This window comes from Leptosomus discolor, chromosome 1 (assembly GCF_034619465.1).
Source record: "Leptosomus discolor isolate bLepDis1 chromosome 1, bLepDis1.hap2, whole genome shotgun sequence".
Classification (NCBI taxonomy): Eukaryota; Metazoa; Chordata; class Aves; order Leptosomiformes; family Leptosomidae; genus Leptosomus; species Leptosomus discolor.
Window position 1 is genome coordinate 203126389 of NC_141391.1, and position 17186 is coordinate 203143574.

Here is a 17186-nt window from a genome sequence, read left to right on the forward strand (position 1 = left end):
ATTGGTAAATTCTTTGGGAACTAGTTTCTAAATGTCGTAAATAGAAAAGAGAATATTAAAAATGCGAATGTGAATTATTACTGTGTGACTAATAAGCTTACATTCACAGTTATTGTTGTAGTGAAGGCGTGTTGAAATGTGATTGCTCTGCTGGCTTTAATGAAGATGTCAGCTGTGCTGCAGTTACTGACCCTCTTCTTGTTCTGTGCTTGCTGCATTTGTGAATTAAAATGTGTTCTGGAAACCCTTTCAGCTTTAAGGTGTGGCTGCTTTTTCCTGTGTCTGTCTGATGTAGGGATGATGATATATGAATATCCCTTCCAGGCACACATCCCCAGTTTCTGTGTCGATTTCTCTATTCTATTATTTTTTAAGGTTGTTGCAAGACATGAAGACCTGTTGGCCCAAGCAACTGGAATTGAATCCCTGGAAGGTAAATACTGTTCTATTACGCTTGCTACTTCTTACAAGGGAGGAAGCGCTTTTAATATCTGTGCAGGGAATGTCATTCTCTGCCAAATTTGGCCCCTAATGTTAAGGCTACAGGTCTTACTTCTGAGGAGTAACATGTGGCAGCTTTTTTTGATGTCAGTAGGTGGAGCTCCAGGGAGAAGATTTGGCTGATACTTTTCTGGCATAACTACTTCTGAGCAACTTTAGCAATCAAGTCTTTTTGACCTTTTAATATATTTTTCTAAATAAGCCTAATTTTGCTGCAATGTTAGCTGATACCCGTTTCTGTGAGTACCAAGTCCGTGCATGATTCATACACACGCCTTGTGTAGTTTGCAGATCTTAACCAAAGAGGCTTTAACACAGAATCTTAACTTCATTGAGATTTTTTTTTCCTATTCAGGGGCTACTAAGTTAAATACATACCTTTGTGTTATTCTACTGTTTGGGATCTGGATTTTAACATAAACTGCTGACTTTCAAAGCCTTACTTAGGAACCGTTGAATCTGTGTAGCAGAATGGCTGCAGTATATTGTGCAGCTCTTGTGCCAGGAGCCCATTAGACCTGCATTCTGCTCTTTGTCACTTGTTGGGAACTTCATCTGGTTTTCAGGTTTTTTTGTGCAGCAAGGCATTTACCTCTGTAACATGCTAATTTGCATATGCTACGGGATCCAAGCATATCCCCTTTGTACCTTCCATTTTGTAACTTACTAAGTGATTTATCTTTGTTGCGTCTTCTGTTTCCAGGTTTTGGCATAACCAGAGAGTTTCTGGTTGCTGAGAGTTATAGTATCTCCTTAGTCTTTGGAACTTGTTGGATCCAGTATGTTAGTATTTGCATATAGCTGTAAAAATAAAACACTGCCTGTTGGAAAATTACACATGGGAAGACTGGAATCTGTGTTCATCCTCCAAATAAGAAGTAGATAGGAATCTGTAGTCAATCTTGTGATTGATAAATACCTCCCAGTCACGATCTTCAGCAGTTTGTGCTCAGTGGAATTGTGTTTTCTGAAATCATGGCTGTTTCTGAAGGCATTCCTGCCTAAAATTGCTCTGAGGAAAGAATGAAGTACTTCAAAACAACTGTTCAGTATTAAACATTTCTGTAAGACAGGCGTGGTAAATAATGCATGTTTTACAGCTAATAACCTAAAGTAAAAATAAAATCTACTTCACCTCAAATTTGTTGAAACTTCTCCATTTACTTAGGGTTATGCTCCTTAAGAGGTCTTTTCTGTGTGAGGGAAGGAGAAGCATGCAGAGGTTCTAATCCTGAAAAGTATTTGATACTTGAGACTTGAGTAGAAACTTCGGTCTGCAGTTGGCAGGGAAATCAAAAGTCTAGGCACACAAATAGGATGTTTTAAGTTTTGCAAAACTTTCTTCTCTCTGCCCTGCTTGTGCTACACGTGATGCATGGACACTGTAGAGAAACACTGAGTCAAGAGTCATAAGAAAAAGAAAAGATGGGTGACAACAGAAATTTTAGTTATGAAGTTAGAAACACATTGCTCTTGGGATGTTTATCAAGAAAGTTAGCAAGTGAAGATTATAGAACTAAATCGCATCATGCACAATCATTTGGATGTGTGAAAGTGACTCTCATTAAATGTTTCAAATTGATATGCCCCGCTTGTAGGATCCTTTCTCTTTTAGGTCTGTGCACTTTTTTGATGGTACACTCATCTGGTATATGTACTCTTTTCTGTCTCTACCTGTTAGCTCAAGATAGGCTGAATAGTATCATCCCGTGCCTTACGCAGCAGATGGAGATGGTAGACTTCTATTCACTCGTCCTAATTCCGCCTTCTAGCAAGAGGACTGCTGTATGCTTTACAGCAGTGTCACAGTCATAGATGCAGCAATGTCATGCTACTGGCCCTCCCCCGTTATTGCAGCGCAGAGTAGAAGATTCAGCCTATTTTGCCAACTTTTCACTGTACCTCCTGTCTTCATCCTCTGACATGCGGGAATTGCATGCCTGTTGTTCCATGTCTAAATGTCAGAGAACACCTGAGTCTGTCGCTAAGTGGAGTTAATAATTCTCAAATACGGAAAAGACAGGAGTTTGCACATTTATACGTAATATGTGAGATATAATCCCAGTAGAGGACAAGCTGAATAAAACTATTAGCAGTAGTTTTGTTTATCTTCCACCTTACTGTATCATATTGCAGTTTTATCCAGTTTGATGATGACAAGCTTGTAAACGGGGCTTTACAAAAACGTCGTGTTTGAGAATGTAACAATAACTGGAACAAAAATAATTTCATAAGCCTGGGTTTGTGTAACTTAATTAAATTCTCAGCAGGCTGATTCCATATTGAAAAAATGACTGCTACCCTTGACTACTTTGCAATTTAACAAGAAAAGAAGAAGCATGCTTGTGGGCTTTCTTTGTGCTGCTTTGCCAAAGTAATCTGGAACAAACGTGATTAGGGTAGTTTGCTCTGTTTGTAATCTAAATTAGACTACTTCACGATGACATTGATACCTTACTTTTTGCTAAAGATGCTTATGCACAGGAAGAAAACCTTGAAATAGAATTAGTTATCTTCTCAGTCCGCTTTGTCTGTTGGTTTCTCTGAACTGTCTAGTCATTGTGATAAATAAATAGTGTTAAATGGGTTGTGCCATTTTTGTGTGTCATGTTCAGGTGTTTGTACCCGGTTATATGCCTTTGAACAGCAGTCCTGATCACCATTCTTTTAGAAAGCAACATACTCTAAATATTGTTTGAAACTTAACATATGGTAGATTTCGTCTGTAGGTTTGTGTTCTCTACCAATGAATTTTCCATAACGTTCAGTAAGTGACCTATTACCTGCTCAGTTTGCATCCAAATATGCTGTGTTTTATTAATTTCAATCTGTTTGAATGCTTTATTGTAAAGGGGGTGAATGTTTTTTTTTTTTTTTTTATGCTAAAATAGTCTGCAGTAGTTACTATGACTTGAAGAATAGTTCTTTCTCTAATGGACAAGTGTTCCCATGTAAAAAATCTGCTTTGTTTTGCAGGTGTCCTCCAAATGATGCAGACTCGAATTGGTGCTCTGCAAAGTACTGTTGATAGGTATGCCATTCGTTATGTGATTAGAAAGTGTACATTTTCAGTTGTTCTATTATGTTATTTATTAATGCTGCTATAAATAAATTTCTCTTCTTATTTTTAGAATTAGAGTCAAAATTGTTGAGCCCTACAACAAAATAGTGTCTCGCACAGCTCAGCTAGCAAAACTTCAAGTAAGTTGTATTAAAAATGTATTTTAAAAAAACCTTTTTGAACGTGTATTATTTCCCAGTTGTCAGACATGGGTGTGATTTTCATCCTCCGGTGGCCTGCAGTTTGTTGTCAGCATTTCTCAATGAAAATCAGTATTTGTGTGTCTCTTCAGGAGCTACTGAGAAGTGCTTCATATTGCAAAGTAGGAAACTGACCTTTGCACTAGCTGAGTGAGTTTTTGTAGAGATGGAGGGAAGAGTTATCTGAGTACAGATTAATTAAATTCTCATTGCTGTCTGTGTAGTTTTGGTATTTAATGTTATGGTGCCCTTGTGTAGAAGATGCTTTCCTCTTCTAAGTCAATACCTTCTTGGCTGCAGTTTAGTAAAGAGTTTGGGAATGAATCCTTTCAAAATAGTCAAGATGCAACTTATGGAGCAATTTGTGGTTCTGGAGTTTTACCAGCCCAGGTACATAGTTGTCCCTGTCTTTTGGACATCAGTGGAGTCTATGGGAGAACGTAGATCTCTGTTAGAGGACAGCAGTGGGAGAGAGCTAATCACAACGATGGGGAGACAAGTGTCAAACACTTCCATTGTTAATTTTATAATAGTTGAAAACTATTCCATAGGTCTTCAGAAGTCACGTGGCTGCATTCTGTTCGGTTTATGGTTTGAAAAGCAACACAAGTTGAAATCCACAAGTGTTTAACGAGTTATTGTTTGACCTATTGGTCTTTGCAAGTTTACCTTAGCTTTGCAGAACTAGGAACTTGTCTTGTAGTAGCTGAAATTTGAGCTGTGGATATACACTCTAGTAGCTTGCAATCTGCGGGTGACTGCTGTTGTACAGTGGAGTAGATGAAGCTGCAAACTGTCATGCAGTTTCTAGTCTGCAGGCTGGTGTCAGTCATTCATCTGGACTTCTAGTGTTTTCTATGTTACTTTCAGTAGCAGTGAAGTTCAGCTCTTAACACTGTTCAGCCAGTTGTCCAGCTACTTCTCCTGTTCTTTTCAACTCCAGCAGTTACTGCTTTTGCCACTGGGCAACACTTCTGTGACTTCCATGTGGCAGGTTAGGTGCAGATTTTTTTTGTTCTCTGATGTATGTTGCAGCTGTGGAAAGGAGTGCAAGAATTTGGGGCTAAAGATGAAGGTCATTTCTGCCCTGACCTTACACAAAGTCAAACTGCAGAAGGACATCTGAGAAAAATGAGTCCCTGAACTCAGGAAATGTTTCTTAAGTGCTCTTTGCTTCCTCTTCACTGTAGCAGGGTTCCATGGATTTTCCTGCAGTGTGAAAGCAGCATCCATCCAGGGTGAGCATTACTCAGCCTGTGTCAGGGAATTTGTAATATCTGGCTTTTCTTAGCTGTAAGTCAGAAAAAAGAGGTGCAGGGTAAGAGGAGCCTGCTAGGCTTCCCTTCCTAGCATCCAAATCCATTTACCTCAGTGTAGAAAGAGGAACGATGATTCCAGCTTCTCTGCCAGTGCGAGTCCATCCTTGGCACAAGAGCTGCTGTCGCTTCTTGTGTTGGCAGATACATAGCAGGTGCTTTATGTTGCACTGCGCTGCTGGGAGGAGTTGAGGGTCAGGACACTGGAATAATGAAACGAAGCTGGACTTATGGAGAGTTGAGTCTATAGGCCTTTGATATCTCAACCCTCCTGCCTTCCCAGGGTGCACTGCTGTGGTGTCTCTTTACCTGACTGCCTTGTTTCTTGAGGAAGCGAGGGCATCAGCACAGCAAACAATTCATCTCCTGGCGGTGTCAGGGCTTATGACGTGAAATTGCTCCCAAATGCAAGACTTGTGGTGTGATTTGCTTTCAAGCTACGGTTGGTAGAAGAAGTAGGAAAAGGTAGATGACTGATAAAAGAGGTTCCCTTCTGTCAAAATCTGTAGGGTTGGCAGGTATGTTTTGCTGAACCTTGTGGTGTTTGAGGGCTTCTTGTACTCATGATGGTATTATTTTAGTGCTTCTCCTTTGATTGCTGTGGGAGTGCTCACAAACTGAAGGAGTATTTGGCTTGCATAAAGCTGGATTTTGCCATCCTTAATTGTTTTTAATATAGTCTGGCTTTTTCATAAACATTCTCACTGCAAATTCATTGTCAAACTTCAAATCTAGTGAATTCTAAGTCTCTGCTGTGTGCTTGTGTATATTACGTCTTGCTTTGCTCTTAGAGCTTTATGGCATCCCAAGGGAGCAGCACTCACAAAGCTTACTTCCTACTTTAAATCACGCTGTCCTCTTCTGAGTCTTTTCATAGCAGGTCACAAGCTACATGGGAGTAGTTAACAGCTGAAATATGTAGACAGAGTTTGTCCTTCAGAGGATTATTTTCTGCACAGCTCTGTTTAACCAAGTGTTTCTATATGTTCTCCTAATTTCAGTGTCTCGGTGTTTAAAAATCCTTATAATATCAAAATTTTTAAAACCTTGTAAAAAAAAAAAGTGTTTTAAAATTATTCTCTCTTTAAAATATTCGCCAGTAGCAGATTTCATCCTGGTGGTACTGTAACTAAGTAGTAAATGTAGTCTGAAGATAGTGGACCATCTCCTCATTCTTCAGGCTTCTCTTTTATATACATGCAATTACATTATGATCTGGCAGATCTATGCGATTGCTTATATGAGTTATGCACTGGCACATTTTTAAGTGGTCCTTTCTTTGTAATTAAGTCTTCTTTCAATAATTTCTTGAAATTAACCTGAGATTAAAAGTAAGACGCTTTTTGGTTGCTCAGATTGTAGCAATAGTGTCTGTTAGTGTTGATATGTTGCTTTAAATTTCGGCGAGAACTAACATACAATCTCCAGAAAAATCGGATTTTATTTTTAATTTTACTAAAACTACTGGGACTAACTCAGACCACTGGTCTTTTCCAAATTAATTCTTGCTTGAACAGTGGAATGAATTCCTTCTTGGATGAAAGCATCTCCTTTAGGAAGGAGTGCTATACCAACTCAGGAAGAAGATATTTCCTGAATTAATTCAGACTTCTGTTATGCCGGTGCTCAGGTTAGAGGATCTAGCATCTGTGAACAGCTCCACTATTAGATAAAATTTTTATTTCAGTTACATGGTCCTTATGTGTTGCATTCTTTTACAGTGACTGGGCATTTTATTAAATTGTGCAACTCACATAAGTGGAAATACTTGGGTGAAACAGAATCTTTGTCAAGGGCACAATGCAGTCACCGTCACTGTGAGGTTGAGTGTGCTTCTTCAGTGTCTTTGCATTTTCCTCCTCCCTCTAATTCAGTTAAAACTGTTTTTTGCTCTTGTATCTAGATGTAACTTTTCATGTCTTATTAACTTAGATAGTCCTTTTAAAAGATTGTTTCTTGGGATAAGACATAATGAGCGACAATTCAATGAAAAAGAAATAATCTTTTGAATGTAAAGTAAAAGATGGTCAGAAGGTAACTGAAGTGAAATTCCTAGGGAAAAAACATTAGCCAGAGGTACACAATTGGATTAGAGATTGATTAAATTTGAAAGCAAAGTAGTAATACTGTGTCCTCGGATTTGATGAAGCACAGTGCACTATATAAAAAGCTATTTTTGATCCATCTTACAGAAATTTAGTTCATAGATATGAAAGTGATTTGTGGATGAATATTTTTCTAATTAAGTGAATTAATAAAAATGAATATGTTAATCTCTCAAAGTAGGATAAGCCCCACTTGGTCCCCACTAATGATAATAGAAAGCATGTGGTTAAGTTGTCTTAGAATGCTTCGGAAACTTGCGCTTCAGGCTATGTGATACACAGCCAAAAGCAGTGAGAGTAATTGTCTTTTGGTGATTTGCCTCAGTGTGGCTTTTTCTAATTTTTCCTTTTTGTTCTGTCTAGGTGTTTGATAAAATAAAACAGTAAATATTTGTGTTTTGATTGCTTTGGTTTGTGCTAGCATAGGGAAGAGACTGACAAGTTGTGCAGCCCACTGTATATTGGTTGAAAGGACTGACTCGTGTGTGCTTTTACATGTGCACTTTAACATCAGTTTTCAAGATGTGAACTTGAGTCTAAGAGAGGGTTTCAAAGTCTGTCAGATACCACGTGTCTTTAAAGTAATTTTAATTTAATTTTGCTATCCATAAGGGGTGGGGGCAAAGTGTGTTTTTAAGACCTGGGTGTATTTCTCATTATCCTTGGTGGTGGTGGTTGTTCATTAAATTGATGTCGTTATCCCCAAGTTGAGTCTGTCTTTTGCCCGTGACCATAGCTGGTGAGTGAGCCCTCCCTATCCTGTGTCTTGACCCTCAAGCTTTTTTGGTTGTATTTTCTCCTCCCCATCCCTCAGAGGGTGAGGTAGGGGTGAGCGAGCAGCTGTGTGGGGCTTTGTTGCCAGCTGGGTGGGCTCAAACCATGACAATAACGTAAATACTTCAGGAGGCTTTGCCTTTAGTACCAGGGAAGGTACCTCAGAACAATTATGTCTGTCTTGTTCCAAATTTCTTATTTACCTCTCTTGTTAATCTAATGGCAGACGTTGGACTGTACCTATGATTGCCGAAATCCACATACTTTTTGGCATTCTCCTGAATTGTATTTCTGAATTCTAGTTAAGATGTTACCCACTCGGGAATGTTGCTGCTCCCGTAGCATGTGCCTCCTAGCCCCACTGACCCAATCCAGCCCTAGAGGAGCTCTGCACTTGATGTAACTTTTTCTCTGTCTCTGTTATTTACTGTGTAGGAGGAGAAAAGCTGTTTCTGAAAAAATCTTCTGAAAAATCTTAGTTGAGTGAAAAATTATGAAACTCTTCTTGATTCGGGTGTCAGAAATGCCTTTTTTTCTAAACTGGTGCTAATGAAAACATGCAGAAATATGTTTTCTGAAAATTTACTTATGTGTCCATCTTCTTAATTTTTAGCCAAGATTGCCGTGTGTTTTAATAAACCTATGAAAGAATGTGGACTAACAGTTGGCTGAGCGAAGCTGACTGGCCTTATGAAAGTTTTGCTGAAAATGAGGTTTTACATCTGTTCCTACCATAAGAGTCAATATCTGTAATAACAATGTAGCCTTTAAGTTTTATTGTCCTCTGCAGCAAGTCCTACCATTTTGCTTATTTTGGATCAATATTTGATTGGCAAGGCCACTTCTTAATTTTACTATAGCTTACAGAGGGGAGGAATATTGAGGAGAGATGCACAATGATAAAGCTCGCTTCTAGTTAGAAATGGAACATGTCCCTGTCATTCAGTTTTGAGTTTCCTTTTTTTTTTTTTTACTAGTAATGACAGCATAATCTCAGTAGCCCTGTGAATGTAATTACCAGCTTTAGAAAATATTGGTCTATATTTCACAAAAACATGTTAAAAGATCCTGAAAAAAGGGATTTCAATGTTCCTTGGTTTTGTTCACATTCATACTTCCTTTTTTGATTAAAATATTTCCATATTTGAGGCCTAATAGTATGTGATCATAATGTACTGATAACATCGCCTAATGCTACGGTTTCTCTGCAGGCTGCCTGTGACTTGCTACGGAGGATAATCCGCATCTTGTATCTCAGTAAGAGACTTCAAGGACAGCTGCAAGGAGGAAGCAGAGAGATAACAAAAGCTGCCCAGAGTCTCAATGAACTTGGTGAGTTGTCCTTAGTTACTTTTAGGGGCATTTTTAGCTTGACTCACGCTAGTGTTTGACTTGAAAAACGAAGAAACCCCCCATACTTTTTACTATGGTTCTTGCTGTCTTCTTCCTGATTTGAGTTGAGAAATGGTATGGACAGAACTCATTAGTACTTTCAATTTTTTCATGTATCTTCTCTAGATAAAGGTATTTAATGACTGAAAATTCTATGATAATACTTTGTCTTCTTTTGGGCAAGAATTTTTCTGTGAAGCGGTTAACTTCTTATTGGCTTGTGGTTGTATAAAACACCTTCAGAGGCAGCAGATAAATACTTAGCTTTTGTAAGACATTGCACTACAATAAGGCATAGTTGGAATTACAGTTTACATCCTAAAAGAAATTTATTGGCCCTGTGACCTTTGTGAAAGCCGTATGTGATACAATATACAGATATCTAAGTTAATTAAGATACTGGAAGATACAGAAGCTGCAGTTGCGACTAATTTACCCTGTATTTTATTTGCTTCTAGTTCTCATGAAGCTCATGCTTCATTGCTAGTCTGTTTTCCATACTTGAGCTAGCTTGGCTGCTTCCACACTGTGCTGCAGAATGCAGTGAGGAGCATCCCGTTAGCCTTGGTCTTGTATATGGTATCTTGCCAGCTGTTTCTCCTTTGATTTAATGGTATTCAAATTTTGGCTTCCAAAAATAGGTTGTGGGAGGGCTGAACCATCGAACATTCAGAATCATCCTGAGGTTTATTGTGCATATTTGTCACTACTGCTCTTTTTATACTGTGTAATCAAAAAATTATTAGACAATGACTTAGCGTTATAATTAGCAGATGCTGTGTTACAAAGAGAAAGTTTAGATGTTTATTTAGCGTATCAGTTTGACTGAAGCACTTAAGCATCAATTGTAGCATTCTAAGCTAGAATACTTTTTTCTAATTTTCTATTTTTTCTGAAGTCTTATTTTCTTTCTGTTTTGGCCTCCCTTCACATCTTCAGTATATATAAACTAATACTGTCTTTTAACTACTTGAATTACAAATCTTGTGGGATTAATCTGAGTGCTAGATCCTATTCAAATAATTAGTACAATTTAATGGTAAAATCAGAGATGTTTCTCATGTAGCTTTTAGGATTTCTTTCGTGTAAAGAAAATGCCTTTTATTATTCTCCTTCCTCTTTTTTTTTTTTTTCCTTTTACCATTTAAAAAAAGAGCTTGCACTTTCTTTTGTTAAAGTGTCACAATCTCTTGCGTTTCTTGTTTTCAAATAGTTGGTCTTTTCCTGAAGCTTAGAAAAGTCTCAGTAATTATTGTTAAAGATGAAGGGAAACATGTCCCCTTAGGAAGCCTTTTTGAGTTTCAGCCTGCAGTCCATAGTGGGGGGAGCCAAGGGTTGTGGTCCTTAATTTAATCCTTAATTCCGGATAGTTTATGGCCAGGTAAAATCCCTTGTCTACTGTTATTTCTCTCTCCCTCTTTTCCTGGTATCTCTTCCTTTCTTCTCTTCTAACCTTTCGTCTGCTTCTCTCCCTCATCTTCTGGCTGTCTGCTCTTTGTTATCCTCTGCTGCCTTGGCTGGTCTGAATTATTCTTGCCTCCCAGCTGGCCACGATGCCCAGCACCCAATTGGATGGGAACAGCCCACTGAGGAGCAGCTGGTGTGGTGAACTGGAGGTGTCTGTGCTCTGTGGTGAGATGGTGGCTTGCTGGGTATGGGGTAGTTCTATTGAGAGGTGGGGAAAGTGCACAGTGGCTGGAGTCAGCACAGATCAGGGTACCGCAGCGGGCACCAGTGGGAAGGTGATGTGTTGCAGGGATGCTGGATTTTGGCATGTGTCTGACGAGGCACCATGCTGTGCTCGTGGCCTTGGAAAGAATTGGGATGTGGGGGAGATATGTGTGTGTGTGGGGGTGAGTGGTGGTGGAGGCGGTGGCGTGGGGCGGGAGAGCAGTGAGGCAGCAGTGAGGGATGAGGCTGTGGAAATGCTGTGCTTTGGAAAGGTGGGAAACTTGATGTAGTGCTCTGTGGTGTCAGGAGGGTGGGAAGCATGGGGAACAGACTAGGCACTGGTTATTCACTGGTGAAATATAAAAGCTTTGGGAGAGCTTGGGATGCACTGCACCATCTGATGGTAGTAGATCAGTGGTAGACACGAGTAGTGTGAAAGCCTGGTATTGGAGACGGAGCTGTGCAGATCTCCAGCTTCAGCGGATGACGTTAGGAACTTCACTCTGAAAGTGTTTGGCAGTATTTTCACTGAGGTCTCTACTGAAAGCTAAAGTAGATCTAAAATTCCTCTGTGTTGGGCTTTTATATTATTTGAAATTAGCTTCCCAGTTTGGCATAAGAAGAAAAACTTAATTCCCTATATAATTTTTAGAGGTTAAATGTGATTAATGTGTGTGCGTGTGTATATATATATATATATATATATATATGTATATATAAAAAACCCCTCTGAACCTTCTTCTGCAACTCCTCCACCTTACAAGACAATTCTTTGGGTTCCCTAGCAAAATAGAAAGAGAGCGGTGAAAGTCCATTGAATAAACTATTAGCTGCTTCTTTAGAGGTGATTCTTCATATTATACAATCCAATTCAGCATCGGGATAGGTAAAGCAAGTGGTATATTCAGATGACACACAGTGCCTAATGCAGTGAATTACATGGCCTAACTACGCTTCTGGGTGATATTTTAATACAAATATTTTATAAAGTGAAAAAGAAACATTCCTAAGCAAGTTTGAAGAATAGAACGTGACAAGAAAATGGTACACTGTATACAGTTCCCTTTCACAGAAGAAATTCTGCAGGTATTAAAAAATCTGTCTTCTATGTGGGTATGCAGAAATTACTGTCTGTAACAGTGGCCAGGAACTGATCAGATGAAGATGAAAAGATTCTTAGTTGTGCAGCGAATGGCTGGCTTGGCTGTGGACAGGTTGTTAATTCCATCTGTCAGTTACAGAGCTAGCTCTGGACAACAAAGGATTTATATCTTTTTCTTGTTAAATACCTATAACAGATGTCATCATTATTCATATAATATTCATTATGGTCTCTCTGTATGGTTGTACTATAGTTTATTTCACAGCTGGTGAATTTATTTGCTTGAATGACCTTGTGAGCACATCATACTTTAGGCAGGCTCTCACAGCAGCCATCATTTTGTTCTTTTGTAAACTCAGAGTTAGTCTGTGACTAAGCTGTGCAGCCATAACAAGAAGGGGAAGGGGGTCTACTGAAATACGGTTTTGGGTGCCTTTGATACAGAAGTTTCTCCAGGGCAATACTGCCTTCCATGTTACTTATGAGAAGAGAGGATGGGGGAAGATAAGACTATGACCTTACTTAAAAGCTAAATAATGCTAGAGAAAAGGCAAAATAGTGTCAGTTACAGAAGGCTAGCTAAAAGGGAGAAAACTCTACATATGTATTGTGTTCTCTATAAAGAGGGAGCAAAGCTTACACGTGACAGTTATTTAGACTTAACATGACAATAGAAGACTTAAGGGAAATTGAAAGAAATAAAGCTCGATTTTGATGCTACTTGTAAAGAAGTGTAGCTTGCATGGAGAAAACTTAAATTAGTTAGAATATGCATGATGCTCGGTGAAATATAATTTAAAAGAAGTTATTTGGCTATGCCTGGAAGGCCTCTTTGCAGCTGGCATAATGTAGATGGTGGTAGCCCTGTCTTCTGAAATGCGCTCCAGAACTTGTGACATCTGCACAAAGGTGGCAGTAATCTTGGGCCTGAAAAATTCGGAGGCTAGATAGAAATTGGACTCAGCACCTTTCTAGGGTAAACAAGATGGGTCATGACATCATTTAAACAAGAGAAAGCCTGGATATAGCAGATATGTCTGTTAGAATCAAAATTAGAGGACGTGAGAGGAGGAAAATGACCTCTTGTCTGTCTGCCTGCCCTAATGGGGATTGCATTGGTGGGACTTGTCTTGTCAAGTGTTGAAGTTTCTTTGTTTCAGGGTGCTTTTCTAGTATTCCTACTGCATGTAGTACCCTGGAGTTTCCACTGAAAGGGAACACCATTGTAAAGACTGTGAATTCATCTGTAGTATTAGAGCTTGTCACCTAGTTTGTGTCTTACAGTAATACAAAATAATATTACAGTAATACAAAATGCCTCTTGATAGAGGGAGAGAATTAAATTTCTTTGTGAAAATTCACTGTTTCTTTTTACATCTTGTTCTTGTAGTTACATGTTGCAGTATTGTCACATGGTCCGTGTTTTCCCCATCTTTGAAAATGCTTATGACATTAAATAGAGCAAAATCTTTCCAAATGTGTTAAACCTAAGAAGTCAGTTTTTTCTCTGTTGCTGTTAAAACATGGACCTATTCTGCAGAAAGGAGAATGTGTTCCTTTGTGTGCCTATGTATGTATGTGTATATATACAAATATTTAAAAATACAAATATAAACAATATGTGTATTCATCCTGATGTATCTCAACTGCTTTTCAAGGTAATCTCATTGTTCTTAGTGGTTATCTTTGGGAACTTCTTGGGGGACAGATGAGAATCCAGAAGACCGGAGAGTTTTATTGAAAATAGAACTCCCTGGCTCCTATTTTAATTAGACGACTCAAACTAGCTTGACTTCCTTAAACAAAGAAACTCTAGAACAAATAAACTATTTGTAGGAGTCTAGAATATAAAAGTGCTATTAAATAGTAGGCTACATAGATTTATCAAGAATGAGTCCTGTTTAACCAACTGTATTTTCTTGGCAGCATAGCTGATCTGAGGATTAGAGAGGTCAATGACTGTCTTGTAGTTTGATTTAAATGGGGCTCTTGACACCATGCCACACTAGCAGGATCAGCAATATAATCCAGGTGAAAATGTTGTGCAATGAATGCAGGAGTTTTGAGAAAGTCATCATCAGTTGTTTGCTGTTGCCCAGCAATATATCAAGTGGGGTTTTGTTGAAATGTGTTCTGCAGCTGGCTAGTATTTTCATTAATGATTTGAGTGATGTAATATGGTATATCCTTATTAAATTTACATGTAATGATCAAGCAGAGAAGAATGGAAAGTATGTTGGGAAACAGGATTAGAATGAAGAATATTCTTAGCAAATTGCAGATACATCTTAGCTGAACTGATCTAATTTTTCTTCCAGACAAGTGCAAAGTCCTAGCAATAAATAGCTGTAGTTAACAGCAGGAATAGAAGAAATTACTGTATGGGTAACAGTTCTGCAGAGAAGCTTGACAGTTCCTCAGGAATTGAGTGCCACTTGTTCATTTGTTTTATAGCAGCGTGACATTGCTGGCAACAAAATTTGTATTGATCTTTATAAGGAAGGGTGCTTGTGTGCAAGACACTTGAAACAAATCCTTTGTTCATGCTTGGGCTGGAGTATCAAGTCCCTTTTGAGGGACCTCATTTGAGGAAGTCTTAAGTACAGCATTAATGATGGCTGAAGGTCTTGAGGATGGGCAGTGGGCGGAGGAATGGAAAGTGTGTGGCGCTCTGGTTTGGAGAAGAGGGTCTGAGAGGCAGAGTAGCATTCTTCAGATAAATAAAAGTTTTTCAAATGGGAAGGGAGTAAATGGCTCTCCATATCCACCGTGATCGAAATAGTAAGTAATGAGCCTGAAATGGAGCAATGAAATTTTTTATCTAAAATGTTAGGAAAGGTTTCTGCCAGTAATGGTAATTTCACGGGAGCTGTGAAGTCAGTATTGGAAGCTTTTTTAGCTTTTTCCAAGTTTAGACAAAACATGTACCAGGAGTAGTTTAAATGGAGGGGGTTTTGCATTGAAGCAGGAGGACTGAGTAAGCTGACCTGCTACCTTTGTTTCTCTCAGAGAAACTCTGTTAATAGAAAACGTATTATAGGGAGATTTTGTTTTTCTTTTTTGGTGGAGTGTGTGTGGTTGCTTGGTTGGCTGGTTTTGATGTGTGGGTTTGTTGTGGGTTTTTTCAATTGGACTGCTTGATGTAAAATTGACCCTCAGAAACTATTATGTCAATACTCTCTAGGAGAATGCAGTGAGCAGGAAAAGGGAGGTGGTACTGACTATGTGACTGTAAATGTCATGTATCTAGTTTTTTTTTCCTTTGCTGGGAAAGAAGACAAGCTATGCATTTGTCAGTGTTCCAACTGTTGTTAAGAAAGATGTTAATTTGCTCCTGTAATTTTCTATTATTTGGGAACAACGATGAATATTGTTTTGTGTTTATCAAAATACCGAGCACTACCAGTCAGTATTCATGGTGCTTTTGCTTAGGGGTTTAGATGCATTACAATTTAGTGCCTTTTGCAAGACCTAGTGTCCTCCAAAACTATACAGCATATGTCTGTGTAGCACAATGCACTGTTCTTTAGGTGTAAGTGAACTGATTTGATTAATAGAAATTACATGGCCATGTTAACGTGATGCTTTGCCTGGGATAGTCCTGCTGAGAATGACTCAATTGTCTTACTGGCTCAGAGCCATCTGCATTATTTTTGAAATGCACTGCTTCAGGTGGCACATCTACATCCATAGTAAGTGCAAATGCTTTGCTAAAACTTTTTTATTTTGTCTCTGGTAGTCTTAGCAGTAACACTGCCAGACTTTCACTGAAATTGTTTGGGCTAAAATATGCTACACCTCTTTGTAGCTAAGAGTAACCTCCGTGTTCTTCAATTTCATGTTGTTCCTTTCAGTTGAGTTGTTTTTTTCTTTTTTTTTGCTGAGGCTCTGTTACCTGGATGGAAGATTTTGCAAGAAGTGGTTGCACAAAGTTTTATTTGTAGTATTGCAAGCCAAAAGCTTGTCTCTGGTGGGAAGGTCAAGCAGACATACAAATAATTTAAAAGCCTTAATATTTGTAGCTTTAAAACAAAGAGTCATGAACTATTTGGAAACTGAGAACTCACTTTTATGTAGAAGCTTAGTTTTTCCAACCTCAGACTTATGAAAATTTAAAAATAATGAGAAGTATTCCACAAATGTGAAGTCAATGTCACATGTGAAATGCATATAGAATATACTGTCTGAACTGCTTTTCTTCAGCATCTGGTAAAACTGAAAATGATGATCTGTCTGTTGCTCTAGCTACATTGTGATTAACTGTATATGGTTAACAGTGCATTTAATCACAAAATAGTTGTATAATATATAATAAATAGATATACATATAATAAATAGATATATCTATATACATAGATAGCATATACTATGTTTCTTATGGATAATACTGGTCATTCTGTGACAGTCCGATATATTGCAAAATAATTATTCTTTATTTTTAATGCGATAATGTTGGTAGAACCATGCAGCTCACTTTCGTACAACAGAGGCAATTGAATTTGTTCAGTCCTAAGCATGAGGAGAGGTGCTATGCTGGACTTCATTCTCACCAACAAGGAGGGGCTGGTGGAGGATGTCAAGCTCAAGGGCAACCTTGGCTGCAGTGACCATGAAATGGTGGAGTTCAAGATTCTTGGGGGCAGCGAGGAGGGTGCCCAGCAAGCTCTCTACCCTGGACTTCAGGAGAGCGGACTTTGCTCTCTTCAGGGATCTGCTTGGTAGAATACTATGGGATAAAGCACTGGAGGAAAGAGGGTCCCAAGAAAACTAGTTGATATTCAAGGATCACTTCCTCCAAGCTCAGGAGCAATGCGACCCAACAAAGAGCAAGTCAGGAAAAAACACCAGGAGGCCTGCGTGAATGAATGAGGAGCTCCTGGACGAACCCAAACATAAACAGGAAGCCTACAGATGGTGGAAGCAAGGACAGGTAGCCTGGGAGGAATACAGAGAAATTGTCTGAGCAGCCAGAGATCAGGTTAGGAAAGCCAAAGCCCTAATGGGGTTAAATCTGTCCAGGTATGTCAAGGGCAACAAGAAAAGCTTCTATAGGTATGTCAGCAG

General features: G+C 38.8%; 1 protein-coding gene across 1 annotated transcript in view; it reads left to right on the forward strand.

Moving 5' to 3' along the window:
* The window catches only part of COG5 (component of oligomeric golgi complex 5), a 194023-nt gene that overhangs the window by 1420 nt on the left and 175417 nt on the right, over window positions 1-17186 (forward strand). Inside the window, exons 3-6 of the mRNA XM_086480612.1 lie at window positions 376-433; window positions 3478-3532; window positions 3633-3702; window positions 9169-9289. Of these exons, the coding sequence (XP_086336738.1) occupies window positions 376-433; window positions 3478-3532; window positions 3633-3702; window positions 9169-9289 (304 nt within the window). The remainder of the gene's footprint in view (window positions 1-375; window positions 434-3477; window positions 3533-3632; window positions 3703-9168; window positions 9290-17186) is intronic.